This window comes from Brachypodium distachyon, chromosome 3 (assembly GCF_000005505.3).
Source record: "Brachypodium distachyon strain Bd21 chromosome 3, Brachypodium_distachyon_v3.0, whole genome shotgun sequence".
NCBI classification, from domain to species: Eukaryota; Viridiplantae; Streptophyta; class Magnoliopsida; order Poales; family Poaceae; genus Brachypodium; species Brachypodium distachyon.
The window spans coordinates 16,171,571-16,199,396 of NC_016133.3; the positions used below are offsets into that span (position 1 = coordinate 16,171,571).

Sequence of the window (27,826 nt, forward strand, 5' to 3'; positions counted from 1 at the left end):
CTAGCCTGAATGGATCATTCGGAAAGTTTGTATGTATCCAAGAAAAACATGGTTTAATGCCAACATATCTAGTGATCATGTTCAAAAAAAATATGAACCATTGCTGTGTGGTACGCAAAAAAATAAATAGACATGTACGATAATCGATAAGCATTATTAAAACAGTTTCCATTTGCCAACATTCATGATCATAAGCATAATTAAGGTCCATGTCCTGGTCCACAACAATGTAGCACAAGCACAAATTTATATCAAAGGAACAGGGGTGTCCCCATGTTAAGAATCTATAATTAGACAATCTAGTGAAAGTAGGTGCACAATTTGTTCCTTCTACACAAATGGCCGGGAGGTAAAAGAGAACAAAGCTAGCCATACATATTTTTTTTCCAGCATGTCGCAAAATCGGTGGTTCAATCATTAATATCTTCGCATATATATCTGCATTTTTGTTTCACGTGCACGCCACGCCTCCTAATCCTACTCTTATTGTTCAATGATTATACTAATCCGGTATAATTAGTACCCCACAAGCTTTTGATTTGGGGCAAAGCTAGTAGCTACAAGGCAAACCGAAACTGGAAATCATGACGTGCACAAGGTCGAGTACAAGTTAAAGAAAGAGCCAACAACTTGCTTGCATCAACAAGCGAACGTACGTACGGCTCACAAATTTCAACGTACTGTTATGTCATCCTGAAATGGTTTGCAGATTTTGGACGGATAATATCATCCTGTTAGAAATATATAGAGTATTGATATTTACTTCCTCCGTTTCTAAATTTTTGTTGTTGTTTTAGTTCAAATTTGTACTAAAACAACGACAAAAATTTAGAAACAGAGCAAGTATCATTCATGTGAGGATACCAAAGAATCTGAAGCCTCATCATGCAACGTGTCGTGTCAACGTTCTTGATTTCCAATTTCCAAAATACAAGATATATAGATCGGTAAAATGCTAAAATTGTTCAGAATGAAGAAGCTTCATAACAACTTGATCACAAAGAAGAAGATTTGTTTTTACAAATCACTGTATTTACATCCTTATCATCGTTCTCAGGCATGAGAAACCTACTGATCCGTTAGCTGTTCATGGGATACATGTGTGCATTGAATCGTTGATGCATCATCATATTGTCAGCAATAAAATGGGAAAAATTCATCTATAGGAAAAAGGCCTTTGGATGCTTGAAGAGACACATCCTTGAAGTGATTGGATCGAAAACCTTGGCTCAGCTTCTTATATTTTCCTTTAGTTTGCTAATAATTTTTCTTTGCCATGCACATCGATTTCTTTTCTTTTTAATTAAGCATGCATATCCCCATGGATATTGATCATCGAGAGACTCCCCTAGATACAACCTAATAAGAGATCGCACCAAGATTTCACAAACTATTGTTTTTCTTCTTTTGTCTATATATCCTTGTTAGATGCTGAAACAACTTTTGCTTATTGTGGTTGCTATGATCAACTCTAACCATATATATTTTAGTACAAGGAAGCAACATTCTTTAGTACAATGACAATGCTGACACGGGTTTCTCTGTTTACAAGAAACACACGTCAGCAATGACAAGTGCAACTCAAATATTACTTCTTCCGTCCCGAATTAACTGACATGGATTATACAAATTCGGGACGGAGGGAGTATTACTTTAGAGCCTGTACTGGTCAAATATTTTTACCTTTGCTTTAGCCATCAACATAGAAAATGTACCAGCATCGAAGTACTAATTATAAAAACACAATGTTTAAGGTACTCCTGTGTCAGAAGGAACGAACAGAAAGTAATAAACCAATCTACAACAACGTGATCACAAAGATAGGACACGTGCCTGGATTTGTCTTATACCTAAAATGGACACGGACAGGGACGCATCACCATGCCGTCTCGATCTAAAGGGTAGTAAACAAACACTTCTTCTTCTCATGCGACTTGGACTAAACATAACCAAGTTGTCCATCACGTCTATAGTATCAGGACTGTGGATTAATAAATATTAGCAAAAAGCTCCGTGCGTTGCTACGGAAGAAAATAAATTGAAAAACATGCTAGCTTAAGTTTTTAAAAGTGGTGTCTTTTGCACGTAACTACGTATTGAGAGCAACTCTAGCAGTTACCGAAATTTCTGATGAAAAAACGTTAATTCAGTCTACCGAAAACGTCTTTTCCGATATAATTTCATATTTTATAATTTTTAGCCCATATGAAAATTATGTTAGCCCCGACGAGATGCTGCTCTCCCTTCGCTCCATCACGCATCTATGCGATGCCATGCCACATATATTGGGCCTGTTTCAACCATCATCGATTGGTCAAATGATCAAGTCCAATCGGGTCAAAAAAATAGATCCAGGAAAATGGTAAAACTAAAATCATATACGGAGGGAAATTAAATCAATAAATTTTTCAGAGCAGATCCATGTCCTAATTATATTTAGAAAGCATGGTTTGCATGTACCATCAATTAGGCCAAGATTTCAGCAAAAATAAAGAAAAAATAGAGAAAAGCGTTGGTAGTAGCAACGTAGAACGCCCGCTCGGGAGCAGCTGCTGCTGCGCCGTCACTGGAGGAAGGCGCCCGCGCTACCGCCATGCCCATCTCCACCCTCGCGCATCGGATCTGCGGCTGCGACGCGCCGACGACCAACTAAGGAGGCGCCCGATCGACCCGCCGAGGAGTGGGCGCCGCGGAGGATCTTGACGACGCAGGCCGGACGAAGGAGCGACACTGTTGTCTTCCCCACGCGGATCCTCGTCACTGGGATCTGGCCGTCAACGGGACCCGGGCGCTTCGCAACTGGCAACGTGTCGTCCTACGCCTCCACCTAGTCGTCGAACGCCACCCGGCCTCTCCCGATCTTCTGCAGCACTACCGTCGCGCCTCCGTCTTCAGACTGCAGCGCCGCTGCCGAGCTCCGCCTACCTCGCTCGTGGCTCGCCCCGCCTCTGCCAGAACACACTGTCGATCTCCTCCACAGACTACAGCCACCCGTCCAGATAGATGAAGAGGGAAGGGGGCAGGGGCTCAGCGTCCTTGGTCCAGATCGGGAGCACTGGAGGAGCGAAGAGGGCATGGGGCGCTGGGCCGCCAGATGCCCAGATCGAGTCTCCTCGGGACTCGGGAGGAGGAGACGGGGCAGGGGATGAGGAGACGGGAGTGGCCGCGCGGGCCAGATCGGTAGTAGAGAGACCAGAGAAGGACTGGAGAGAGGGCGGCGCGGCGGGGGAGAGTAGTGGCGGCGGTGGCATGGAGAACGAGCGAGGATGGCGATGAAGGGAGGAGTCGGACTTCATGGAGGAGGCGGATCGAGCGGTGCGAGGAAGAAGAGTTCAGGGGGGATGAATCGAGGGGATAGGTGCGAGAGGGAAGGGGACAAGGGTCGGGCCACGTGCCCGCATGAGAGGGAAGGGAGGAGTCGGACTTCGTGGAGGCGGATCGAGCGGTGCGAGGAAGAAGAGTTTGGGGGGGATGAATCGAGGGGATAGGTGCAAGAGGGAAGGGGGTAGGGGTCGGGCCGCGTGCCCCCGTGCCCGCGTGAGAGGGTCGTGCAGAAAGTATCGAGGACGTACGTCGGTGGTTAAAATCAATCGGATAAAAAAACGCTTCGGGATTAAAAGTGGTGACAGCAGTGGCAAACTGGTAATTTTGGTCTAGCAGGTGTTGTGCCAGTGCGTTGCTACGGGTCAACAAAATCACAAACTATTTATTTTTATTTTCCATGTAGCCAACTCATGGCGCCGTCGAGGTCGGCATGTGGGTGTGGTGGCGTCGGTTGTAAGACGGGGTAGTAGAGAAATCGTGAAAAAACTGGAGGAAAAGAAAATAACAGACAATGACATATTGGTTGTAATTTTAACGAAGTTAACTTACGGTGACGACGACCGTACCATCACCGCCAACTCCAATTTAATAGATACGAAGAGAACTGTCAACTAACCAGTGGAGTACTCACCTAGCAGCAATTTAATTGTGTGGGGAGCAGCATGTGGGTAAGTATACTTACGTAGCATATCTAATCCAACGGCCACAGCCTAAAGCAGAGTCTCTCTGTAGAAAGACCACTTTCAACTTGACGAGCAATAACATTTGAACAAAAAATTTGCCCAACCTTCGACCAGACTCTCATCACAGATATGGAAACGTGGAACATGTATATATGGAGGAAGAAACGTCATTTTTGGGGGGAGTTGTAGCTTTGCGTGAGAGCGCTCGATTGGCGCCAAAAAAGATGAGCCGAACGTTCCAACGCTGAGAGGCTGGGTTTGTTTGAGTGCCAATGAATGCCGCTTTTGGAATCTTGCTTGTGTGCACCGCTCAGGCTAAAGCACAAAGAACCTATTTTGCCTACGTGCCTTGGTGGCTGGTGTATATCTCTAGCCCACGCTAGTCATCTTCAGAGAAGAAAAGATTGTAGTACCTTTCTTTAACAAAACAGAGTAATTAAAGAAAAACAGAGTCAAAGCATTCTAACTCATGGCAGTGTATGGTATCATGGTGTAGCATGAGAGAAACAAAATGCTACATAAGTAGTACTACTTTTTCCGTCCAACAAAATATGTCTCAACTTTGTCATAATTTAGATGTACGTAGACCTGACTTAGTGTATAAATGCATTCAAATTTAATTAAAGTTAAGACATACTTTGTTGGAAGGAAGAATAGTAAATTTCACTATTTCAGTTGAATGAAGTTGGGAGCAGAAATGAGTTGCACAGTGGCGCGGGTAACCAAAGAACGGTGATAACCCTCCTTGAGTTCCTAAAACGTTGTTCAAAGCTCTTTAGTGAAGGTTCAAGGTTGTGCAAATTTTTAGGACAAAAACGATGACGACTTGTGTCATCGTCATGGGTTGATGAAACGGTTGCACGGGTAATCAAAGAACGGTGGTCTTGTCGTTACATGTATGAGAGTTTTTAATGTCTTGTTTAAAGTCTTTTGGAGACGACTCAATCCTATGTAAATTTTCTAGTCCTTGCTCATTAATATCAAATATGTTTAGTAAAAAAAAGCTGGATCCTTAAAAAAGAAAACTCCCACATTAGTTATTTTCCGTCAACATGCGAATAACGAGGTCTCAAGCACTGAATAACGCGTGGATGTAAAATAAAAAAAATAGACATGCGAAGATAAATTAGCAGCTCCCGAAGTCCAAAAATTCAAAATCTGGATCTCTAGATATAAACAAGAATAATACGTGTCAGCAACAGACTGGCAAATTCTCTCGCTAATTAATTGTGGAGAGTTGGTCCCTGCTGAGAGACCCCAAACCAGAAAAGGAAAAGATCAATTAATCTAGCTAGGTGAGCAGCAAAGCAATTACAATACCAGCAGCTAGCTGACAGCAAGCAGGACCAGCAAGCAAGCAAGCAAGCCTTGCTGGCTCAGCACTCAGCAGGCAGCTGGGGCCTCGCCGCTGTGGGGACTAAAATGTCTGCAAGGTTCCAAAAGAAAAGAAGTTGATATACGCTTGATTTAGCTGGGGGGAGCTCTTTTGGTTTGTTGTATTCATCGGCATTTGGCATTTTAGTACTGCATCTTGTCCTTGTGTATAAATATGTTTTGATTAGGCTGTCTCGTGCCATAATAAAGGAACACAAAAGGAAAAACTGAGTTGCCACTGTGGACCTCATTTTTCCTTCAGAATACCCAATCAGCCCTTGAACCGTATGACTACGAAGGATGAACAAAATCCGTACTTCTCCAGTAGCCAATAGTGAAAAAGAGTTTGTTTAACAGGGTAATAGAGTCATTTCCACTAGTCAACGGTGGTCATTGTTGGAACAAAAAATTGACTGCGTGACACCAATTCTGAACAAATTTCAGTTTCAGAGTTTCTTCTCAGTCAGAATTTTTTGGTCAGCGTGTTCTCTCGATCTATGCTACGGTTAAAATTGGAAACTTCCAATTCCCGAAGAGAGAAATTAATTCTAGTTCCAATTTGTGGGCTCCTCACCAACCTCTCTCATGACTCATGAGGCTAGAGCCTCCAGCATATGCTCTTCCTGCAACCCCTCCCTCTCTCGCTCCCCCCTTCTCTCTCTCTGCACCATGAATAATTTCGCCTCACTCTCTTCTGTCTAGATTTCTGCGCCTTTGCCAATTGGTGGGCGGCCCACCTCGGTGCTCGTGCTCCCGGCGCCCACTCTGGTGGCGGACAGCATCGAAGCTTGATAGTGTTGCCGAGGTTTTGAGAGGCGAAAGATTGGGTTTTTGGTTGGGTTTTCCTGGTTCTGGGAATCGCCCTCTCGGTTAATCTCTCTTGCGGGGGAGTCTTTGGGTCTGGTTGGAGCAAGGAGTTGCTAGCCCAACTCTGCCGAATCCCCGCTCCTTGGCTCCGATTTGGAGATTTCTTGCTGCGGTTCTTCTTCCTCCCATTTTCGGTTCTTGCCGTGAACAGAGAGGGGGGGAGTTCGCTCTAGGGATTTGAAGTGGCATTCTGATTTGGATGATTCTTCTCCCTTTTCTTGGCCCTTCTTCAAAGGTTGCCGTTTGCACAAGGCCAAGGCGACGCTCGTAGATTTGAGAGAGATCGGGGATTCTGGAGTTCAGTCTGGGAAGTTGAAAGCTTGCTTTTTTTTTACTGTTACAAAGATCGATTTCGGTCATTTGGGGAAATCCTGGTGTGAGCTTTTGAGGCTGAAGGGAGCTAATGGCGTCGATATCAGATAGCGAGACGACCAACCATGGGAGCATGTGGGAGTTGGATCAGGATCTTGATGAGCCCATGGATGAGGAGGCTAGCCGGCTGAAGAACATGTACAGAGAGAAGGTTTGCATATGAATAGTTATCCTTGCTTGCTGAATTTTATAGTATTTCTGTCTACTTTCCTAAGCAATGAGTATCTCATCTGTCTTTTTGTATCTATCTGAAACAAAGTTGAGTGCCACTATTTTAATATAGATAGAATCTGGAAATATATGAGTGGTGATCTTATTCTTAGTATAAATACTGTTTTGCTCTATATCTCTGGCATGTTCTTGTCTTTCTGAAACTCATATGTCCCTTCTTTTTGTTTGCAGAAGTTTTCTTCAGTTTTGTTACTGCGGCTTGCATTTCAGAGCCTTGGTGTAGTCTTTGGTGACTTAGGTACATCACCATTGTATGTTTTCTTCAATATCTTTCCGCATGGGGTCGACAATGATGAGGATGTTATCGGAGCTCTTTCGTTGATCATTTACACCCTCACGCTCATTCCTCTGATGAAGTATGTTTTTGTAGTATTGCGGGCAAATGATAATGGTCAAGGTGAGATGTTACATCCTTGCAAGTTTACCAAATTTGTTGCTTTTTAATGAGTTTTTTTTTGGTATTTGCAAGAATATCGGTCCAATTGTCAAAAAAGACTGATTTTGGCATTTGCAGATGTATTTAGTAGGATTGTATTTGACAGTGTTGTTAGAATGTTAGTAAGAGTTTAGTACGGGCAATTTCAAATGCTCTGTATTTTATTATTTTGTTAGGTTGGCGCTGGCAGTATCTTGCATGGTCACACCAGCAATACTGGTGATGTAGTTTTTCAACAGGGTTACATGATTCAACGTTGTAGGGCTTTAGTCTTGGCAAATGCAAATTTTCTGCAATTTTACCATTTGATTTGATTGACTCTGGTAGAATCTCGCTACATGGCAACATTCAAGTGATACAATTCGATCAATTGGATTTGAATATTAGATGCCACAATCGCTAGATAGTACTCTATTAATCATGAATATCTGTAGAGGGTGAAGTCAAAAGTGGATTTATTTTGTGCTCAGGCAAGAGTTATTTAACTATCCTTAGATCCCATAGTTTGTTTGCACAATTTCAGCTAACTACTTTATCATTATTTACAGGTGGAACCTTTGCCCTTTATTCTCTACTTTGCCGGCATGCGAAGGTCAGCACTATACCCAACCAACATAAGACCGATGAAGAACTAACAACATATAGCCGACAGACTTATGAGGAGAATTCACTTGCAGCAAAAGTAAAGGGATGGCTAGAGAGGCATGCATATACAAAGAACTGTCTTCTTATTCTCGTTCTCATTGGTACCTGTACTGCCATTGGAGATGGGATCCTTACTCCTGCTATATCAGGTATTCAGCTACATAGGTTTGTAAGTAAAACCAATGCAATTTAGATCGTAACTTGTATGTTTGTGTTCTGCAGTTCTCTCTGCAACAGGTGGGATCAGAGTTCAGAATCCAAAGATGAGTACAGGTAATTCTGCTCTTTTGTATGGTTTATCTTTGGGGCTGGTGTTGTGTGAAGAATTCTTAAGTGGAGTTAGTATACAAGAATGTGAGCTTGACCATAATGAAAGAAAGAAATCGGTGTCTGACTGTCTGTTATATATCCAAAACAGTGCATATACAAAAAATTTTATCTCTGGTAGCTGGGCTGCACCGACCATTTTTCTTGTGATCTAGTTAGGTTCTTTAAGCATGTTGTTCTAGTATTGTCATAAAATCTTTTGATATTTGTTTTCTTACATATCCAACAGATGTGGTTGTAGTTGTTGCGGTGATCATATTAATAGGCTTATTCAGCATGCAACACTACGGTACAGATAAAGTTGGATGGCTCTTTGCACCGTTAGTGCTCCTTTGGTTTATTCTAATTGGGAGTGTTGGGGCATTCAACATACACAAGTACAACAGTTCAGTTCTGAAGGCATATAACCCAGTCTATATCTACCGGTTTCTCCAGCGAGGAAAGTCGATCTCGACCTCCCTTGGAGGAGTCATGCTTAGCATCACAGGTCATTGGCAACTCTCTTGTAAATTCCATTGATTGATGTCATTTTGCGTTGATCATATGGTGCAGCAGAATTACTTATATGACTTTTCTTTTCAGGGACCGAAGCATTATTTGCTGATCTATGTCATTTTCCTGTATTAGCTATTCAGGTATTGAACATGAACACATTCAGTTAATCGATTATGATCGATACATTTGCTTTGATATTAATATTATCTATGCGCAGATTGCTTTCACTGTAGTGGTGTTTCCTTGCCTTCTCCTGGCGTACACTGGGCAGGCTGCTTATATTATTGCCAACAAGGACCATGTAGCCGATGCCTTCTATCGCTCCATTCCAGGTCCAAAAACAAAAAATGCTGTCTTACAAGATTATATCAATGCATCATGCCCACTATGTGCAAATTGGCATAGTGCTTTACTAGTGCTGTATGCACTATGATATACTCATGGTAACATGTTTGATCACTCACTGCAGATGCCATATACTGGCCAGCCTTCATTATTGCAACTCTTGCAGCAATAGTTGCGAGCCAAGCCACCATATCTGCAACTTACTCAATTATAAAGCAGGCTCTTGCGCTGGGCTGTTTTCCCCGTGTGAATGTTGTACACACCTCAAAAAAGTTCCTTGGTCAGATTTACATCCCTGACATCAATTGGGTACTTATGATTCTTTGCATTGCTGTGACCACTGGTTTCAAGAACCAAAGCCAGATAGGAAATGCATACGGTAAGCTTTACATTTCAAAAATTCCTTGAGTCTACGAATTCATGATTGAATAGGGAGAAATTGGTTTTGGTATTTCTACTTTATATGCAACTGACTTAAATTTGTAAGCTAATTAAGTTTCACATTGCTGCAAAATAGAGGATAGCTGTGGTACCTGTGGTTCATTTCACCACTAACTACAGAGTCAGCATTTTGTTATCAATATTTTTGTACTTTATGACATAATATGACCCAGTGAGTCCGATTCTAGAATACCTGAACAGAAGATATAATTCGCACAAGAACTAATAGCTAGAGAATACTAGATGTACTTCTCTGTTTCTCCTCGTTACTATTTGGGCCTTTGAACTTTTGTTTCTCCTCTGTTACATCGGTAACCCCAACATGGCGTGTCATTTTTTGCCTTTCTAATGATGTGGGTCATGGCCCTTTGGCCTAAATGATGTTACCTTTCTAAAAAGTGAACTAAGTCAGCATCATCTAGTGAGTAGTTAGCCAAAACAAAAAAACTGAAAGCGTTAAGGACACTTCGTAAATTGACAACTAAAGTTCTAAAAGCAACTGCAACTGAACCTTCATGATGAACTCTGCATTCCATATATTACGCCCTACTTACTTGCATGTGCATGCTATATGAACAGGCACTGCAGTTGTGATAGTTATGCTGGTAACAACATTCCTCATGGTCCCAATAATGCTGCTGGTATGGAAGAGCCACTGGATCATTGTTGTCACCTTCCTCGTGCTATCGTTGATGGTGGAGTTCCCATACTTCACAGCCTGCATTAACAAGGTAGACCAAGGTGGTTGGGTCCCACTTGTCGTTGCAATCACTTTCTTCATCATCATGTATGTGTGGCATTTCTGCACCGTAAAGCGGTATGAATTTGAGTTGCACAGCAAGGTCTCCATGGCCTGGATTCTCGGACTCGGGCCGAGCCTTGGCCTTGTTAGGGTCCCTGGGATCGGCTTTGTTTACACCGAGCTGGCAAGTGGTGTTCCGCATATCTTCTCCCATTTCATCACCAACCTCCCTGCCATCCACTCAGTTGTCGTCTTCGTGTGTGTAAAGTATCTTCCAGTGTACACTGTCCCAGTCGAAGAGCGGTTTGTCATGAAGAGGATTGGGCCAAAGAATTTCCACATGTTTCGTTGTGTCACGAGGTATGGGTACAAGGACGTCCACAAGAAAAATGACGACTTTGAGAAGATGCTTCTTGACAGGCTCATGGTCTTTGTCAGACTGGAGAGCATGATGGATGGCTATTCTGATTCTGAGGACTTCACCATGACGGAGCACAAAACTGAGAGATCCACCAATGCATTGCAGCTGACTGAAAAGGCTGGGAGCAACACAATGTGTTCCGCTGCTGACCTGAGCTACTCTTCACAGGATTCCATTGTACCGGCCAAGTCACCCCTCACGGGGAACAGCTTGACAGGGTACTCGATCCAGACATTCGACGATGAACTGGAGTTCCTGAACAGCTGCAAGGATGCGGGCGTTGTGCACATCCTCGGCAACACCATCGTCCGAGCGCGGAGGGATTCAGGGATTATCAAGAAGATTGTTGTGGATCATCTATATGCCTTCCTTAGGAAGGTATGCAGAGAGCACAGTGTGATATTCAATGTTCCCCATGAAAGCCTTCTCAATGTAGGCCAGATATACTATATATGAGACCATCTTTTTGTTTCCTTATGTTCGAAGTGAGCAGTTAACTGTGTAGGGCCGCTGAAAGTTGTACTGATCAGCTCTGGAGTTAGCTTTGTTCGTCATTTTGTTCTCGTCACAAACCATTTATTTTGCAGATGGCATGCTCTACATAATCTTCTTAAATTGACGTATTAGACAGAAAAAAGTTGTTGCAAAATCCGAATGCTCGTTTACCATCCATATACATTATGCCATAGAATAGGCCTGGAAAAAAAGTAATGTCCTGAATCATCAGGAAGAAAACCAGAAAAAACATGAAAAACAAAATTCTGACAGATCCACAAAGCAGGAAAAAATCCTGAGTCCAAGAGAGACATGAAGAACTTTTGAGCATCCAAGCGCCTCATACTTATTTCTTGCTATCAGTTTCACTGACGAGGTTTGTTGTGTCAGCCGACAAATTGCTGATAATATTCAACCAAAGCTTCAAACCAACACATTAATTCACTACTCCCTCCGTTTCAAATTATGGGACGTTGTATCTTTGTACTAAGTCAAAATTTTCTAAACTTGATTAAGGTTATAGAAGAATATATACTAACATTTACAATATCTAATAAGTATACTATATAGGTATATATCATGATGGATTTAGTAAAACTAATTTAAAGTTGTAGACATTGGTAGATTATTCTATAAGCTTATTTGACAGGAAGTCAAACATTAAGAAGTTAAACTTACGACAAAGCTAGACCATTTTATAATTTTGAACAAAGTAAGTAGGTCTGTTAAAAAAATATGCAGGGACCTGACACCAACAGATATTCATGTCGACAGCTGATGAGGTTTGCATCAAAAGGACGGTCTTTTTAGACCTACTATCACAAACAGAACGAGAAGAGTCAATCACACTTAAAAAATTCCAGCCAAATCACACCAGAATGTTAACTAAGTACAAACTCTGTAGATATCTGTAAAAAAGCTATGCCACTGCAAGACCTGAGACTAACAGAGACATTCATGTCAAAGCCTGATGAAGTTTACATCAAAAGGTAGCTCAGTTTACCTACTATCAGAAACAAAAGACAGTTTAAATAAGCACAAATAGTCACTTTCACCAATGTTCCAGCCAAAGCACCCCAGAATGGTAACTATAACATACAAATGCGCCGAGTCAACCACATTAGGACACTAATCGCACGGCTTGATTCTCCCGCTTTCATCAGCTACACTCATACGTCTTGTCCACCGTTGTAAGGCGGCTCCTCCTCCTCCTCCTCCTCCTCCTCCTGCTGCTGCTCACCATTGTAAGGGGGCTGCTGCTCCGGCTGCGGCCAAGCGAAAGCAGTTGGCAGCTGGTTTCCATACATTCCAAAGGGAATGCCCATTCCTGGGACCATGGTCTGCAAGGTCACAGGTGGCAACACCGCGCCATTCTCCTGCATGACGTCCACCAGGAAATCAAAGTCGTCATTCCTGGAGACCACAGTGGCGATATCATTTTTCTGCAGTGTATTCCTATTGTTCTCTCTGGTTTGGAGCCACGACCTCAGCGTCAGCTCCAGAATGAACATCTCGCAGGCCTTCGCGAAGACCGCTGGCGCCTCACCAGCGATCATCTGGACGTCCTCATCAGCCTTCATTATCTTCTTGATCCTCGCGAGGGGTAGGCTGTGGGTCTTGCAGTCGGTTATCTGCTCGATCTCAGTCTTTCGGTCGGCCCAGAAGGTCTGAAGCTGTTGCTGAACCTCCTGCTTCTGTTGGAGTGGAAGTTGCTGCTGTAGTGGGGCGGCCGCATAAACGACTGGACCACCATTGGAGCCTGCAGGAAAGGCAGTGCCTGCTGATGGAGCTCCAGATACCATCACTACATCCTCTACCTTTGTCTGTGAGTGTTGATCCATCGCCAAGATGCACTTCAGTCTGAACCTGCTATAGAACGTCAAAACTTGTCATTTACAGGAGCTTACATGCACAATTCAGTTGAATGATGTTGGTAATTTAACCAAGAGCTACATAAATTACATAAATTACATTAAGCTAGGTATCCTTCAAAAGTAGGTAAGCTCCATTCTTTTTTCTAATGAAAAGCATGAAGAAAATATTGCAGCAAAAGAAACAAATGTATAAACATGGCCAATGAAAAAGCTGTGAATTTGCCTTAGTAAGTAAACCTGAAAATAGTAATTTCATAATTAAAAAATTAAAAATATTTCTGCAAGGTGTGGAAACCCTGCAGGCAGTTTTATTATGAGTCTAATTTTAAGTTATATATCTACTCTAACTTCGAAGGTAAATCGACACCCACGCCCTTCCAAAAGAAAAATCGATACCCACAGACACAACTTGTGCTGGGGACGCCCAGGCTGCAAATGTTACACCAAAAGTTGGCCAGAATACACAATTGGCCCAACAGAGCAGTTGCACAATTCATGGGACACAACTATATAACTTTCTTAAACAAAAGAAAATATTAGACACGTCACTTTCCTAAAAAAAACCTAGACACAACCAATGTACTGATATCCACTCGCACCTGAGGTTTATCCTCAAAGGTATAGGTAAACACATACTGATTTTTAGCTCACTTCTGCTTAGATAAAATTCAATCTACAATTCTAAAGAAAAGAAAAACATTTACATGTACTTTTGTCTACATGGAAAATGCTTTCTACTGCCGCGGTGCTAGCTGGGTAACCAACAAATAAAACCAAACATGTGCCAACATACTATAGACTATGAACATTGGCTCTTCGTGAACCCACATAAAAATAAAAATAAAAACTGCAGGGCCACATGCCTAAATTCACATCTCAAAGCAAGGCAAAAATACCCACATTTCTGGTTCCATCCAAACTCAATTTGCTAGTGTTCTGACCTGGACCGCTGTGGTTTAAGTAGCACACGGCGAGACAACGGCGATCGGCCGACCGACCAACCCGCGGGCGCCGAAAGAATTGGAAACGAGACGCACGAGACAATTACCTACCCATCCATATCCAGCATCTACACGGCCCCGATCTCGCCCGAATAACAGTAAAAACCACACAGCATCTAGCATCGCTCCACGCGCCCAAGCGGCGGCCGGATGAAGGAACCGATTATCGGTAGCTCGGGGCAGAGCGCACGATCAGGAATCGGGAGGGAGGTCGATGCTTACCAAGGTGGTCGGGGCGGCGGAGGACAGGGATGGCGGCGGCGCCGGCGTGCGATCGCCGATGGAGCCCTAGCTAGGAATTGCAGGTGGTGGCGACGGCCGGGAGAAGAGAGGAAGACCTAGGCTTGACCCCTGCTGGACTTGGGATTGGGACCGAGCGCCTGGGAGACATCTGGGCCCGGTGGCATCGCGGCCTGTAAGCCCGCCAGCCGGCAGGTGGGCCCTGCGAGATTTGGTGGGGCCTTTGGGACACACGTGCCCACCAAAAGCCAAGAACGAGGAACCAGGGAGGTTCTTCTCTTCGAGCTTTTTATTTATTTATTATTATTAGCTGAAAGCGCTATCCGTTGTTTATAATTGTTTTTTAAACAACGGGGTCGAAGCATCCGAATAAAAAATTATAGAATAACTAGTACTATGTTCATGCGTTGCTACGGAAAAAAAAATTAGTTAAACCATCTTCCTACATTTTTATCTGCGGAGAGATTCACACATGACCGGATGGCCCCTCCCCAAAAGAGGATGCCATTTAAACATTATTTGATCAAAATGTCTACATTTTAGAAGGTAGAACGAACTGCAAAGTGCTCGATTGGTGCAAAAATTTACTTCATAATTTATTGATGTTGTGGTATGATGATGTTACTGGAACTTCGTTAGGGTGACAAGCGCAGGTGCGACTCCTTGTTGGTTGCTGCTGCAAGGGTAGACTATCACCGAAAAGATTGGTAGCAGCTTTGCCACCAGTGCAAATGGGAACCGTCCAGGAGCAAAATCACACAAGGAGCACTCAGAATCAAGACGCATATATCAAGGAGTACGTAGAAGATAACAGTTCGAACAAGCCAGAGCTTCTTCTACTTCTTTCTCTTGCCCCAATCAAATCAAACAGGCAAATTAAGATGCCATGTCCCTTGGACGCAGCTCTCTCCACATCCATCCCTCCTCGCTATCTAAAACCTGCAGACGAAAATGGTGGTGGGCGCAGTAGCTCACGTGCGTCAGAGACGGACGGCGTGGTTTTCTTTCGGACGGACGACGGAAGCGATCAGATTGCGCATGGGCTCGTGCTATACACTGCTGCCGTGTGCGAGGAGCGAGGAGGAGGTGACGATGGAGAAGAGAGAGATGTTCGGATCGGGGCGGGCTGTGTACCAGGTGGAGGTGTTCGGGGTGGAAGGAGGGCGAGGGGGTAGGATCGGGCGGCCATGATGGTATCGTTGTAATTTTTATGAAAAAATCTACCGACGTCTGCCATCACCACCGTTTGTAATTTAATCTATCTAGCCCTTATTTTTTTTAATAACTTCGTTGTCGTCCGTCGGTTAGTTTTACAATTGAACGCCATAGTACATCCAGCAAGGAGTAGGGGAACGCGGTCTATTTCCTTCGTCCGCCGGGCATCCAGAAAACGAGCGTCCTCTCTCCACCTCCGAAGTCCCTCTGCCGCCCCTCTACCGGCCCGGCAATCGCATCCTCGCCGCCCCGACCTCTTCCGTCCGTCCCGATCTCCGTCGTCCGGCCTCGGTTCCAGCTTCACTGATGTAGGTAGGGCTGGGCGAGAAAGGGTCCCCTCTTGCCTATTAGTAAGCGGGCCTTCAATTCCACCGGGGTCTTACGGTCTCATAGAGGGGGGAGAACTACCTAACTAAAGAAGAATAGTGCTCTTTATAAATAAGAGTAGGCGCGGAGATTGAGCTTTTTGCGGGGAAACTTGCAAGTCAAGTTTGGGGGGAGGCGGGCGTCGACCCAACCTTATGAGTATTCGGACTATAATAGTTCTGATGAACAGTCACTCACTTTTGACAGTTATACGATTCCAGAAGATGATCCAGAATTGGGTCAATCACGTTTATTAGAAGTTGACCCTTCGAGACTTGGACTCGAGAAGGGTAAGACACCCGAAGGGACTTCGGTTTCTGGTTCGGAGACAGACAGTGACTTCGGTTTCAGGTTAGGAAACAGACAGTTTCGGCCTCATAGGGAGCGCCCGGGTTCCGGTTCGGAGACAGACAGCTTCGGCCCGATAGGGACTTCGCCAATCAACAAGGAAAGCCTGTCAAGCAAGGAAGCCACCAAGCAAACCTTTAATAAGCATCTCTAGCGCAGTCACTTCTCTATAAAAGTTATTTTCCAACCACTGCTCCAGAAAACCCCTCTAGCGGCGGTCAAACAATGGGGTTGGTGGCGGTGATCACGCCCGCCATCAACTCTGCGTCACTGGAGATTTTGGCACCGGTGGCGGGTGAAATACCCGCCACTGCTGCTCCGAGATCACCAATGGCGGGTAAAATACCCGCCACCGAAGACACACAAACCGCCACTGTAAATCCCTCCGGCACCAACCGAAAAGTGCGTGGAGCACATCAGTGGCGGGCGAAGAACCCGCCACTGGACATTTTCGAGTGGCGGTCTATGGCCACCGCCACTAGAACCTTTTCCAGTGGCGGTAGTGTCTAACCGTCACTGCTATGTGTTCAGTGGCGGTGGCTTTTAACCACCATTGGTACTATTTTTTTCTGAAAATAAATAAATGAATTCTTTATAAAAATAAATATTCCTATAGCACAGAAATAGCAGGAATACAGCACAGCACAGATAATACCAGGAATACAGCAGCACAATATACAACACCAAAGAAACAGAAATAGCAGCAAATATATTACAAAGTTTCACATGAGTTAAACATTCAAGTCACATGCATGTGTATACAAAGTGTTTGAAAGAATGAGCCAAAAATAAAAGTATTCCACACAATTTAGCCACTTTTGGCGACAATCCCGCCACCGTAGTAATCCCCGCTCGATTTGAGGACCTCCTTGTTGAGGATTTCGCCGATGTCCTTCTGGATCTCGTACACGAGAATTTTTGAGTTGTGCCCTAACTCGGCGTTGGCCAGAAACCAATTTCTCACTTCTTCGAAGGTCTTCTTCCCCTTCGGCTGGAAGTCGTTGATGAACTGCTGAATAGTGTGTGCGCAGTAGTAACCGCAGTAGACGGATCCTTCAGGCTGTTGCTCGCAGGGGAAGTTGAAATTGTGCCTGAGGGGAGCGTCAGGATTGCGGCTGAAGTCAGTCATCCCGTACCATTTCACCGCGTCGCGATAGGTTGAGTCGATGACATATTTGATCGGCCCAAAGTCACATTGTGGTTCATTCTCCTTGCGTCTTAGTGGATCAAGATATGTGACCCCTCTCATATCGAGGCAGATGGCGATTGTCATCCGATGGCCGCTGTTTCACAAAAAGACGCACATTGTATTAGCCAAATAATATAACAAGCAAGTCTTCTGACGGAAAAACATTTATGTATTCAGACGAATTGAAAACAACTTACTGTAGATGGTACAATCATTATGAAATGGCGGTCTCTGTGCTTCGAGATGAATTGAGTGAGGTATTCAATCGCCAACCTTCTACTTTCGGCCATCCCATATTGCTTCACCCTATAGACCTCCCTCGTGTAGTGTACACACCACAGTCTTAATATGGCGTTGTCGAGGCACTTGCGGTTGAAGAGGTGAAACAAGTCGAGGAAGTCAATGCCGAAGGTAACGTCGTTTTCCTTCTGGATTTCCCCCGTATTGGAGTCGAAAAAGCCATAATACTTTGGCACTCGAACCCTGATTTCCAGATTCTGGAGGTCTGTGCCTGATGATGTCACATTCATGTATTTATCATGGAGCTCTTGCATCTCCCGTGGCAGGCGATACAGGTCATCCTGGGTCACCATCGGTTGTCCGGGGTGGAACAACAAAAATTGGGAGAATCGCCTATCCACGAAATAAGACCCATGAGGCAATCTATCTCCAACACGGGGGTGGGTGGGCATCTTCAGAATGTCTGGCTGCTCTTCCCTAATCCCTTCTATCTGTGGCACGGTCTTTGGTTGTCTTCCCGTAGAAGACGACTCTTTCGCCTCCTTGGAGGAGCCCTTGCTTGCCTTGCCGCCTGTCCCCCTTTTGTTTTTCCTGCGTCTCAGGAAATCGGAACTGTCCGGTTTCTGGGGGACCTGCATCCCAGCAGGGGCACTTGGACGGCTCTCCAACGGGGCCGATTGTGCTGCGGCTCTCCGAGGGACGGGTCTTGGTGCGGATGGCTTCGGGGCTTCGGGTTTGGGCGGCGATGGAGGATTTTCGCCTGCATTGTCGTCGCTGCACTCCGCCGCAGGGGAGAAGTCTCGTTCCGTGGGCTCGTAGTCGAAAGGACCGGGTGAGGCGCCAAGCGGCGATGGAGATGTCATGCGCCGGGCGGGAGGTGACGGACCGAGGCGGGGGGACGGAGATGGAGACGGTTCCGTAGTGAGGACCACCAACCTCCTAGGCCAGATGAGGTAGGAGTTGATGCAATCCCTTAGGGTCATCGCCTCTTCGTGCGGAGGATAAGGGACCGGTTCGTCCTCAAAGCCCCTGAGCACGGAGTCCACCTGCACCCTGACCATGTCGTCACGTGGTGCACCACGGCCGTACGCGGCATCAGCAACCCGCGCGTGCCCAGAGGGTTCCCCACCGTCGGCGTGTGTAGCCGGCATTTGACGCCCTTCTGCGCATGACAAACATGGCAACATCATTAATGGATTGGAGCATGATAGTGGTATTTCACAATTTTTCTGAGCGCGCGAAGACACTTACCGTGAGGTTCTTGTCGAGTGGCCCAAGCGGGTCAAGCTGGCACTCGGTGCCGGAGCATCAGGTGCTCTTATTCTACAGCGGGGACGGATCCGATGCGGGTGGGGTTGGTTGGATGGGCGCCTCCGGGAAAACACCGTGATCGATGAAGTTGTCGACGTCACGCTGGTCCCTTGCAAGCCGCATGAACTTCCTGAGCTCCTCCCTCGCCAACACCCGGATCTTCTCATCTAGTTCCTCTGAGCTCTGTTCTTTGCTGGACGCCCTTCTGCATTTGCGGGAACCTTGCTCTTTCGCCATCTGCCTGCGAAAGGGCCCGGAATCGACACCTCGCATATGGCCCCCGTGCTCATTTCGTTGTAGAGCGTAGCTGATGGCATCATCCCACTATTGGTTGATAGACGAGTGGGAGCCATCCGACTCCCACTCTGCCATTGCACCCTGTATACAAAAAACAACATGCTCGGTGTTAATGTTATATGTGAGTATAAGAAGCCCAACCGATAAAAGAAGATGTCAGGACGAGGCCTTACGAGTGCAGCCTCTTGCTTCTCTGACATAGGCTCCAGGCCCGCCCACCGCGAAGCAAAGTTGGGACCCTCACAGATTTGCGGTCATGGACGACCACATCCATTTGCTGGAGCGCTCACCGCGAAGCAAAGTTGGGACCCTCGGCTGTATACCGGCTTGGTCCAATGCGGCGTCCTCCTTCGCCCACACCTTCTCCTTTCCGGGGCCTCCACGACTGCCGAGGCGGTGGTCGAAGGGCCTTTTCTCACGAAGTTCCTTGCACCATTTTTGGCTGGCCTTGAATTCATCTAACCTGACCCACTCCTTGAACCTCTCCCAGTCCTCCTCTGAGATCCCCTTCCAGTGCTTGTTCACCTCTGTCTTCCAGTCTTTGCCGATGAGCTTCCGACAGTTATATTGCCACGTGCTCTGGCCCTTCCTCATGATTTGGTGCATCCGCCACTCCAACCGTCTCCTGATCTCATCATTGGCAGGCACGAACCACTAACTTCAAATTTCAAAAATTATAAACCCTAACACTAATTAACAGCAAGGGAGAGAGAGGCCATACCGTCGCTGGAGTTGGGGCGGCGACAGCGGGGGTCGGGGCGACGGAGACGGTCGGGGTCGTGGACGGGGTTGGGGTGGCCGGGGCGGAGGGGGCGGGGGCGGGAGCGGCCGGGGCTGAGGGGGCCGGGGCGGAGGTGGCCGGCGCGGGGGCGGCCGGTGGAGGTGGCGGCGTCGAGGCGGCCCGGCGGGGGGCCTGCGGGACGAGGGGCTTCCCGCTCCTCGTCGTTCGCTGCGACCCCCCGGCCCCAGATTTGTCGTTCTGTGACATGGCGGCGGCGGGGAAGGGTGGCGGTGGCGGAATTGGGCAGGGCTTTGCCTAGGGTTTCGGGGATGAGCGCTGCTGGTCTGTGAGAAAGACGCGCGTCTCGGATACAAAAATTTCGCGAAGTCTCGCCCTGTAATATATATAGGAAGGGTCTCCAATGGCGGGTATTCCGCGGATGCCGGCCACTGGAGACCCTTCCTAGGGTTACCGGTGCTGGAGACCACCGGTGGCGGGTATCTCCGGATACCCGCCATTGGTGAACTACGAGTGGCGGGTATGTGGAAACCCCGCCACTGGTAATTTGAACAGGAGTGAGGGTTAACCACATCCCTGTTCCACGCACCAGTGGCGGTGGTGTTGCATATACCCGCCACTAGTTATTATTTTGGCTCTAGTATTATATTGTTATTATATTTTGTGTCTCTCTGAAAATTATGGCACCTGTACTTTCAAGTGTATAATAATTATTTCTTGTCTCACTAAAGATTTCAATGCTAAATACATTGCTGAAATTCAAATACTTATGCTTTTGTAGTGTTTACTATGGTTAAAAATTGTTATAAATTACAAAATTGCTCAGAATGGTCTGATATTTGGCATGGAGGCTGCTCACACAACAATATGCCTGTATATGAAGTTTGGTGTCAAAATTCCAAATGAAGCACATAAGAATAACATATTGGGATCATCTAGGTAGATATCTCTGATACCTTCTAAGCCAACATCCAAATGGTAACATTATAACAACTTTGGGCTTGATTTTTTCCACGTGGCTTCATTGGACTGAGAGGTGTTCTCATGCTAAGTTTCAGCTCATTTTGATGAAAATTGAATTTTATGGAATTAAATTAGCACCAAAGCCACACATAATCACAGAAATTTGTATGAAATACTATGAATTAATGTCTAAAACTTGTATTGGGAACAAAGAATATTACTATACACTTAAAAGTACAACTGCTATATTTTTTGGAAACGCAGAGAATATAATAGGATTATAATAGTGCATTCTGAAATCATTACCAGTGGCGGGTTTCATGAAAATAACCGCCACTGGTGATTTGGAGAAGATGTGGGGAATCCCAAGTCCTGTAGCACTCACCAGTGGCGGGTTTCAGTGAAATCACCGCCACTGGTGGTTGCTTCCGGTGGCGGGTTTACCTGTAATCACCGCCACTGGTACCCCTTGTGCGGCCTCGCTAGTTTACGAGCGATTCGACCAGCATAAATAGCTTCCTCCCCTCCCTTTGCAGATTCCAAATAAAATCAAATGCCGCTCTCGCCTCTACTCCCGTTCGCCTGGCCTGTGGGCTCGGTACTCTCTGTGTGCACTGGTGGGCTCGGATTATAGCCCTGTGGGCCCGTGCTCTTCTAGCCTAGTAGGTAGTAGGCAGCTCCCATGTTCTCGTCTGGCTGGGCTCGAACCTGAAACAGCCTAGTTGATCGGGTGGGCTAATTTTTTTTTTGCCTCCTTTTCTGGTAGCACGCAACAATGGCGGGTTTCACGGAAATCACCGCCACTGCTGTCCATTCCAGTGGCAGTGTTCCTGGTAATAATCGCCACTGGTACCCTTCCAGTGGCGGTTTTCCTTGTAATAACCGCCACTGGTGTCCTTCTGCGGGCTCCGTGCGAGGCGAGGTGGGAGTTTAGTCCCACCTCGCTAGTTTACGAGCGGTTCGACCAGCATATAAGGCTTTCCTCCCTTCTCTCATCAGCTTCCGATGAATCCTCTCGCCTGTCTCCTGTGCTCCTCGCCTGGCCCGTGGGCCCGGTGCTTGTACTGTTCTTTGTGGGCTCGGATAAGAGTCCCGTGGGCCCGGGTCCGCTCCGGCCTAGTAGGTAGTAGGCTGCTCCCGGGTTCGCCTGCCTGGGCCCGAACCTGAACAGCCTAGTTGACCCGGGTGGGCTTTAAAACTTTTTTTTTCTCCTTTATAATGATGAAAGAAGCAAATAAAATATGCATTCACAGTAGAAAATTATTGCGAACAAATTTACGGCATTTGTTTTCAAATTTGAACAAGTTAAAAGATTCGAACCTCGTTAGAATTTAAATTAAATTGAAAATAATCAACGAGCATAATTGATCAAAATTACACAAATAGTGAACTATTGGACAATCTTGTCTTTCTTCTTTGGTGTCTTCTGTTTCCTCTTATACGTTTGGACCTCATCGTGGCTGCTTCTGGCGTAGTTTTTCGCTATCGGGTCTTCTACGAAGAAGACTTGTTTGCATATGGAAGCAAACTTCCATGGTTCATGCAGTGCCAACATTCTTTTGACGTTCACCTGATGACGGGGAATCTCTTTTGGCAGAATCATTGTTGTGAACCTATGATCTTCATGCGTGACATCGTGTGCCCTCTGATGCGAAACATGACGATAGTTGTGAAGGTGTAGTCAAGCTCCCAGATCTCTTCGACCACGCTGTAGTACGCTTCAGTCTGGCCTTCGCTGGCGGTCCCCGTCTCAGCTACGAGCACTATACCGCTGTTTTGGTACGTACTCTTACGGTCTTGAGCCTTGGTGTAATACGTATACCCATTCATTGCGTACGACTGGCATGTCACGACGTTGCGGTCGGGAAGCCGTGACAACTTCTGGACAATCTTCTCATCTTCATTCGCCGCAGCCCTCAGATACCAAAGATCCTTGAGCCACATGGCGAATGTAGAATTGTGTTTTCGCTGGATCCAATCATCATTACTGTTAGGGTTGAGGTTTCGAAGTTCTTCGATGTGCATGTCGATGAACGGCTCGACCTCTGGCGTGAGTTGCAGCACCATTGTGTGTGCTCTTATAAAGTCGTCCGTTCTTTGGCGGGCATGCACATCAAGCTCCTTCCGGCCAAGACCACCTTCACCTTCTAGCTTCCCCTTATGTCGTGATTCGGGGACCCCTATGGGTTTGCGGTCCGCCAACCAATCAGTGCAGAACTGAACACACTCTTCTGCATGATAGCCTTCCATGATGCTTCGTTCGGGACGCCCTCTGTTATGAACATATCGCTTCAGCACCCCGTTGTATCGTTCGGGCGCAAACATGTTGTGCAGGAACGATGGCCCTAACAACAAGATCTCATCAGCGATGTGGACCATCAGATGGACCATAATGTCAAAGAACGTTGGGGGAAAGAACATCTCACATTCGCACAATATCTGTATCATTGCATCCCTCGGTTGCAGGCAACGGTCCACCGTGATGGACTTCTGGCCGATCGTGTCGAAGAAGTCACATAGCTTCATGATCGTCTCTCTCACCCATGGCTCCATGCAGCCTTTTATTGCAACCGGAAGTAGCTGCGTGAGAATCACATGGAAGTCATGAGACTTCATGCCAACCAGCTTATGGCTCTTCATGTCAACGAGTTTCTTGATACTGGATGAGTAGTTTGATGGAACTTTGATGCCATGGAGACACTCGCACATTCTATGCAGCTCGGCTTTGCTCAGACTATAACACGCAGGTTTGCATCGCGTATATATCGTGCGTTCACCATTCTTGTTTTCCTGCGGCACCTCTTCCTCTATCGGCCACAGCTTCTCCTTTATCCCCATCCACTGCAGGTCCTTCCGTGCCTTTGGTCCATCTTTTGACTTGTCCGCGTGGTGCATCATCAAGCCCAACAGGCTGTCGCACACGTTCTTCTCGACATGCATGACGTCTATGGTGTGACGGCTCTGTAAGAACCTCCAGTAAGGCAGGTCCCAGAACACGGACCTCCTCTTGTACGTAAGGCCGCCACCATCTGGACCTGCAGCCGGCTGTGCTTTCCCGGCCACGACTTCGAGGTTCCTGACAATTTCGTATACTTCGTGTCCAGTCAGCTCCCTCGGTTTGTGCCGCCTCTCTGCCCTCCCGTTGAAGTTTTTCTTATCATCCCTCCACGGGTCCTTCATCTCCAGCCACTTACGGTGTCCCATGTACACAATCTTTTTTGATTCTGGCAGGAACAACCCGTCTGTCTCGTCCCCGCACTTTGTGCACGCTTTGTACCCATGCGTTGACTGGCATGATGAATTCCCGTTCGCCGGGTAGTCATGCACACATGTCAGGAGAGCTGCTCGAAGGGTGAAGTCCTCCTTATGAGCGTCTCAAACCTTTCGACCCTTCTCCCAAAGCTCCTTGAGCTCATCCTTCAGCAGTTCCAGATACACGTTCAGATCAGCTCCAGGCTGCTTAGGGCCCTGTATGAGCATTGATAGGTGGATGTACTTCCTCTTCATGACAAGCCACGGGGGAGGTTGTATATGAACAGGATCACCGGTCATGTGCTGTGTTTGCTGCTCAAGTTTCCGAACGGATTGATCACGTCCGTACTCATCTGAACCTAATGTTCCTAGGCTCTACGCCGAACTCGGGGAATTCGTCGTCCAGAGTCCTCCATTGATCCGCATCTGCGGGGTGTCTGAGGACACCATCATCGTTGCGGTACACGCCCTCAGGATCGATATCCGCCTGAGTCGCGTCGTGGTAGATGAACCACCTGGTCTCCTTCTCGTTCTGGAACCAACGCTCCAGCCTAGTGCCACAGGGGAGATACCAGACCGTCTTTGCCGCCGCACCACGCTTCAATTCTTCCTCCTCGTCGCCGTCAGGATTGGGGTCTTTCTTCCTGTATCGGGCTGTTTTGCATACTAGACAGTTGTGCATGTCTTTGTAGTCGCCCTTATATATGATGCAGTTCAGCGGACAAGCATGGTATCTGATGACCTCTAACCTGAGTGGGCATGTAACTTTCTTTGCCTCGTACGTGCTCTTAGCCAACTTGTTGCCCGGAGGAAGTACCGTACGTAGGTAACTCAGAATCTTCGTGAATCCCGAGTCCACGATGTTGTATTTTGCCTTTATACGCAAAAGTTCGAGCGTTACTTCTAGCAAACTCTTATCCATGCCGGCATTTTCATATAACGGTGTCTCGGCATCCTCCCTCAGCTTCTCTAACTTATGGGAACCCTCTCATCCTTGGGGTCATCCAACTGATTATGCAGATGCTGATCGTCCAGCATTTCAACCATCCTACCGGTTGGAACGTCCTATACTGGATCCAGGCCACGGTATGCTTCTTCACCAGGCTGGTCGTCAGACTCCATGTTTTCCATCTCAATGCCGCCATTGGCTTCAATGCCATCCTCCCCGTGAGAAGTCCACCTTGAATAACCTGACACAAATCTCCGCATGAGCAAGTGCATCTCCACATCCTCTGCCTCGTACAGCTTGCTGTTCCGACATCTCACACAGGGACAACACATCTTATCACCCCCTTTCCTATGCATATCTTCCACACCGGCATCGACAAAAGTCTTCAGCCGCTCTATCCACTCAACACATAACCTGTCCTCGTACATCCAAGCACGGCCCATCGAGCTACAACACAATTTTTTTAAAAAAATTAACAAATCAGCTTGCTCGACAAAAATAAAGAATTTCGGCATGACCTTTGCTTAAAAAATAGCATTTTGCACTACGAAATTCGATGCCTGCATCAAAAAAAAATTACCCCCACCCACATCGGCACGACGGCCGGTATCACATCGCATAAGAAATACACGGCACGAAGGCCGGTGTCAACACACATTTAATATGTTTGAACATGCACGTACACCGGTCCCGAGGTTAAGCTTAACCCTAGGGCTAACCCCCAGGGGCTAAGCTCCCCCATAAGCAGCTATATAGAGAGAGAGCCGCAGAGAGAGAGAGCTAGAAAGAGAGCTGCAGAGAGAGAGAGAGAGCTAGAGAGAGAGAGGGAGCTCATCCGAGCAAAATTAAAGCGCGCGAGAGAGGGAGGATCATCACTAGGGTGAGGGGGAGCTCCAGAGACAGCGGGGGCAGCCCGGGAGAGCCGCCGGAGAGAGATCGGGGCCCGATTTCCCGCCGGCGGCCAAGGCACCATTAATGGCCATTTTACAAAATTGGAGAAGAATAGGAGGAGGAAGAAGGGAGAGGAAGAGGGAGGAGAAGGAGGGAGAGCTACCTTCCTGCCGCCGCCATCAAATTTTGACAAGGCTTCGCCGCCGGTGAGAAGCAGAGCCGCAGCTGGTTCCAGACAGACGCGCGAGCTCGAACAGCTTCGGGCTCGCACAGGGGTTATATACAGGGAGGTCTCCAGTGGCGGGCAAATAGAATAACCGCCACTGACGACCTCCAGTGGCGGGCGGAGAAGTAGACCGCCACTGGAAGATCACCAGTGGCGGGTAAGTTTAGACCCGCCACTGGTGATCTTCCACCAGTTCCCCAACTTTAGTCCCACCTCGCTAGTTTAGAGGAGTTTCGACCAGCATAAATAAGATTCAGCCGTCCCACCTACCGGTGGTTACTACTCAGTGCTCAGTGCGTTCTCCGTTCCGGTTGAGTTCTAAACGAGTGATTGGGCGGTGCTTAAGGGGTTCAGGGAAGGGCACTGAGACTGAGTAGTACCATCATGTATCAGGTGGTCTACCAGTGGCGGGTATTTTTTATGGCCGCCACTGGTGGTTGTTAGGGTTTCCATGGCCATTACCAGTGGCGGTGACAAACACCGCCACTGGTGATGGATCACCAGTGGCGGTGACTTGTTTCGGGACAATATTCACCGCCACTGGTGGTGGGGCAGCAGTGGCGGTGATTATCACCGCCACTGGTGGCGCTCGTGGATGCCTCGGGAGGCCTCCAGTGGCGGTGTGTTTTTTGGTCCGTTTTAACCGCCACTGGAGGGGGATCACGGATGGGGTTTTCTGTAGTAGTGCTTGCGTCACGTCTCCTATCTTCTATGTCATCATCAATGGCCATCCTTTTGGCAATTCCACGGCAGCAACGGAGGAATATGACAAGGATGTCCTCTCTCTCCGTATATTTTTGCCCGAGAGTGGATTTGTTACTCTCGAGAGCACATTGCATGCCCCTATCCTAGCTGCACATTTCCGTGGATCCGGACCGTCCTCCCACCCTTCTTCTATCTCTCCAGCGTGCCCCACACTCCGTCCTCCCTTCTCTCCCAACGCCGACACCCCTGTTTCTCTGCATGCGTCGCCTCTCTCTCTCCATCCGTCACCGCCCCACCCCTCTCTCCTGCCTCCATGCGCCGCCTGCCGTCTCCATCCCATGGCCAGGCACATCGGGCAGTGGCATCGCCCCTCCCCTCTCTCTCTACCCCATGTGGCAACGACGTCTCCCCTCCCTCCCTCTCTCTCTCCTCCATATGGAAGCAACAGGAATCTCTCTCTTCCATATGGCAGCGGCTTGGATTCTCTCTCCTCGATATGGCAGCGGCAGCGAAAACATGGTGGGCGCGTCGGGCGAGCGGTATGGCGCAAGTGCGGCGGTGCATGCCCCTGTGCTCTAAGCTCCTCCATATGTTGGGCACGAATCTCCAAGTAATCAAGGGTGGGGATAGATGGCGCAAAAAGCTCGGGAGTACGTACCTAAATCTTTCCTTTTTGCCCTTGACAACAACGAGCTTTCTATCAGTCTGCAAGAGGCTATATATATGCTGAATCACCACCTTCAAGGTATTACTCTTCAGCCCCACTATCTGCACATTCACTCTGTCACGTACGCTGGCGAGCTGCTTAATTATCTTCAGGCA

At 47.1% G+C, this 27,826-nt stretch overlaps 2 protein-coding genes across 4 annotated transcripts; one reads left to right on the forward strand and one right to left on the reverse strand.

The window, feature by feature from the left end:
- Nucleotides 1-5,956: 5,956 nt before the first annotated feature.
- Nucleotides 5,957-11,291, forward strand: LOC100832353 (putative potassium transporter 12). Of its 2 annotated transcripts, none has more exons than XM_003573489.4 (9): nt 5,957-6,771; nt 7,023-7,248; nt 7,836-8,081; nt 8,155-8,205; nt 8,489-8,746; nt 8,842-8,894; nt 8,972-9,086; nt 9,224-9,478; nt 10,120-11,291. In XM_003573489.4, the coding sequence occupies exons 1-9, from the start codon at nt 6,652-6,654 to the stop codon at nt 11,157-11,159; spliced, it is 2,364 nt and encodes a 787-aa protein (XP_003573537.1). In that variant the 5' UTR covers nt 5,957-6,651; the 3' UTR covers nt 11,160-11,291. The 2 variants fall into 2 exon arrangements, with proteins under 2 accessions (XP_003573537.1, XP_024317580.1); XM_024461812.1 differs by lacking the exon at nt 5,957-6,771 and having other exon boundaries at nt 7,150-7,248; nt 7,836-7,879; nt 7,965-8,081.
- A 773-nt stretch (nt 11,292-12,064) lies between these two features.
- LOC100825213 (nuclear transcription factor Y subunit C-4) lies at nt 12,065-14,531 on the reverse strand. 2 transcript variants are annotated; one of them, XM_014900689.2, is made up of 2 exons: nt 14,296-14,531; nt 12,065-13,064 (listed from the first exon to the last, which is right to left on the reverse strand). In XM_014900689.2, the coding sequence occupies exon 2, from the start codon at nt 13,037-13,039 to the stop codon at nt 12,368-12,370; it is 672 nt and encodes a 223-aa protein (XP_014756175.1). In that variant the 5' UTR covers nt 13,040-13,064; nt 14,296-14,531; the 3' UTR covers nt 12,065-12,367. The 2 variants fall into 2 exon arrangements, with proteins under 2 accessions (XP_014756175.1, XP_003571523.1); XM_003571475.4 differs by having other exon boundaries at nt 12,065-13,067; nt 14,296-14,529.
- Nucleotides 14,532-27,826: the final 13,295 nt, after the last annotated feature.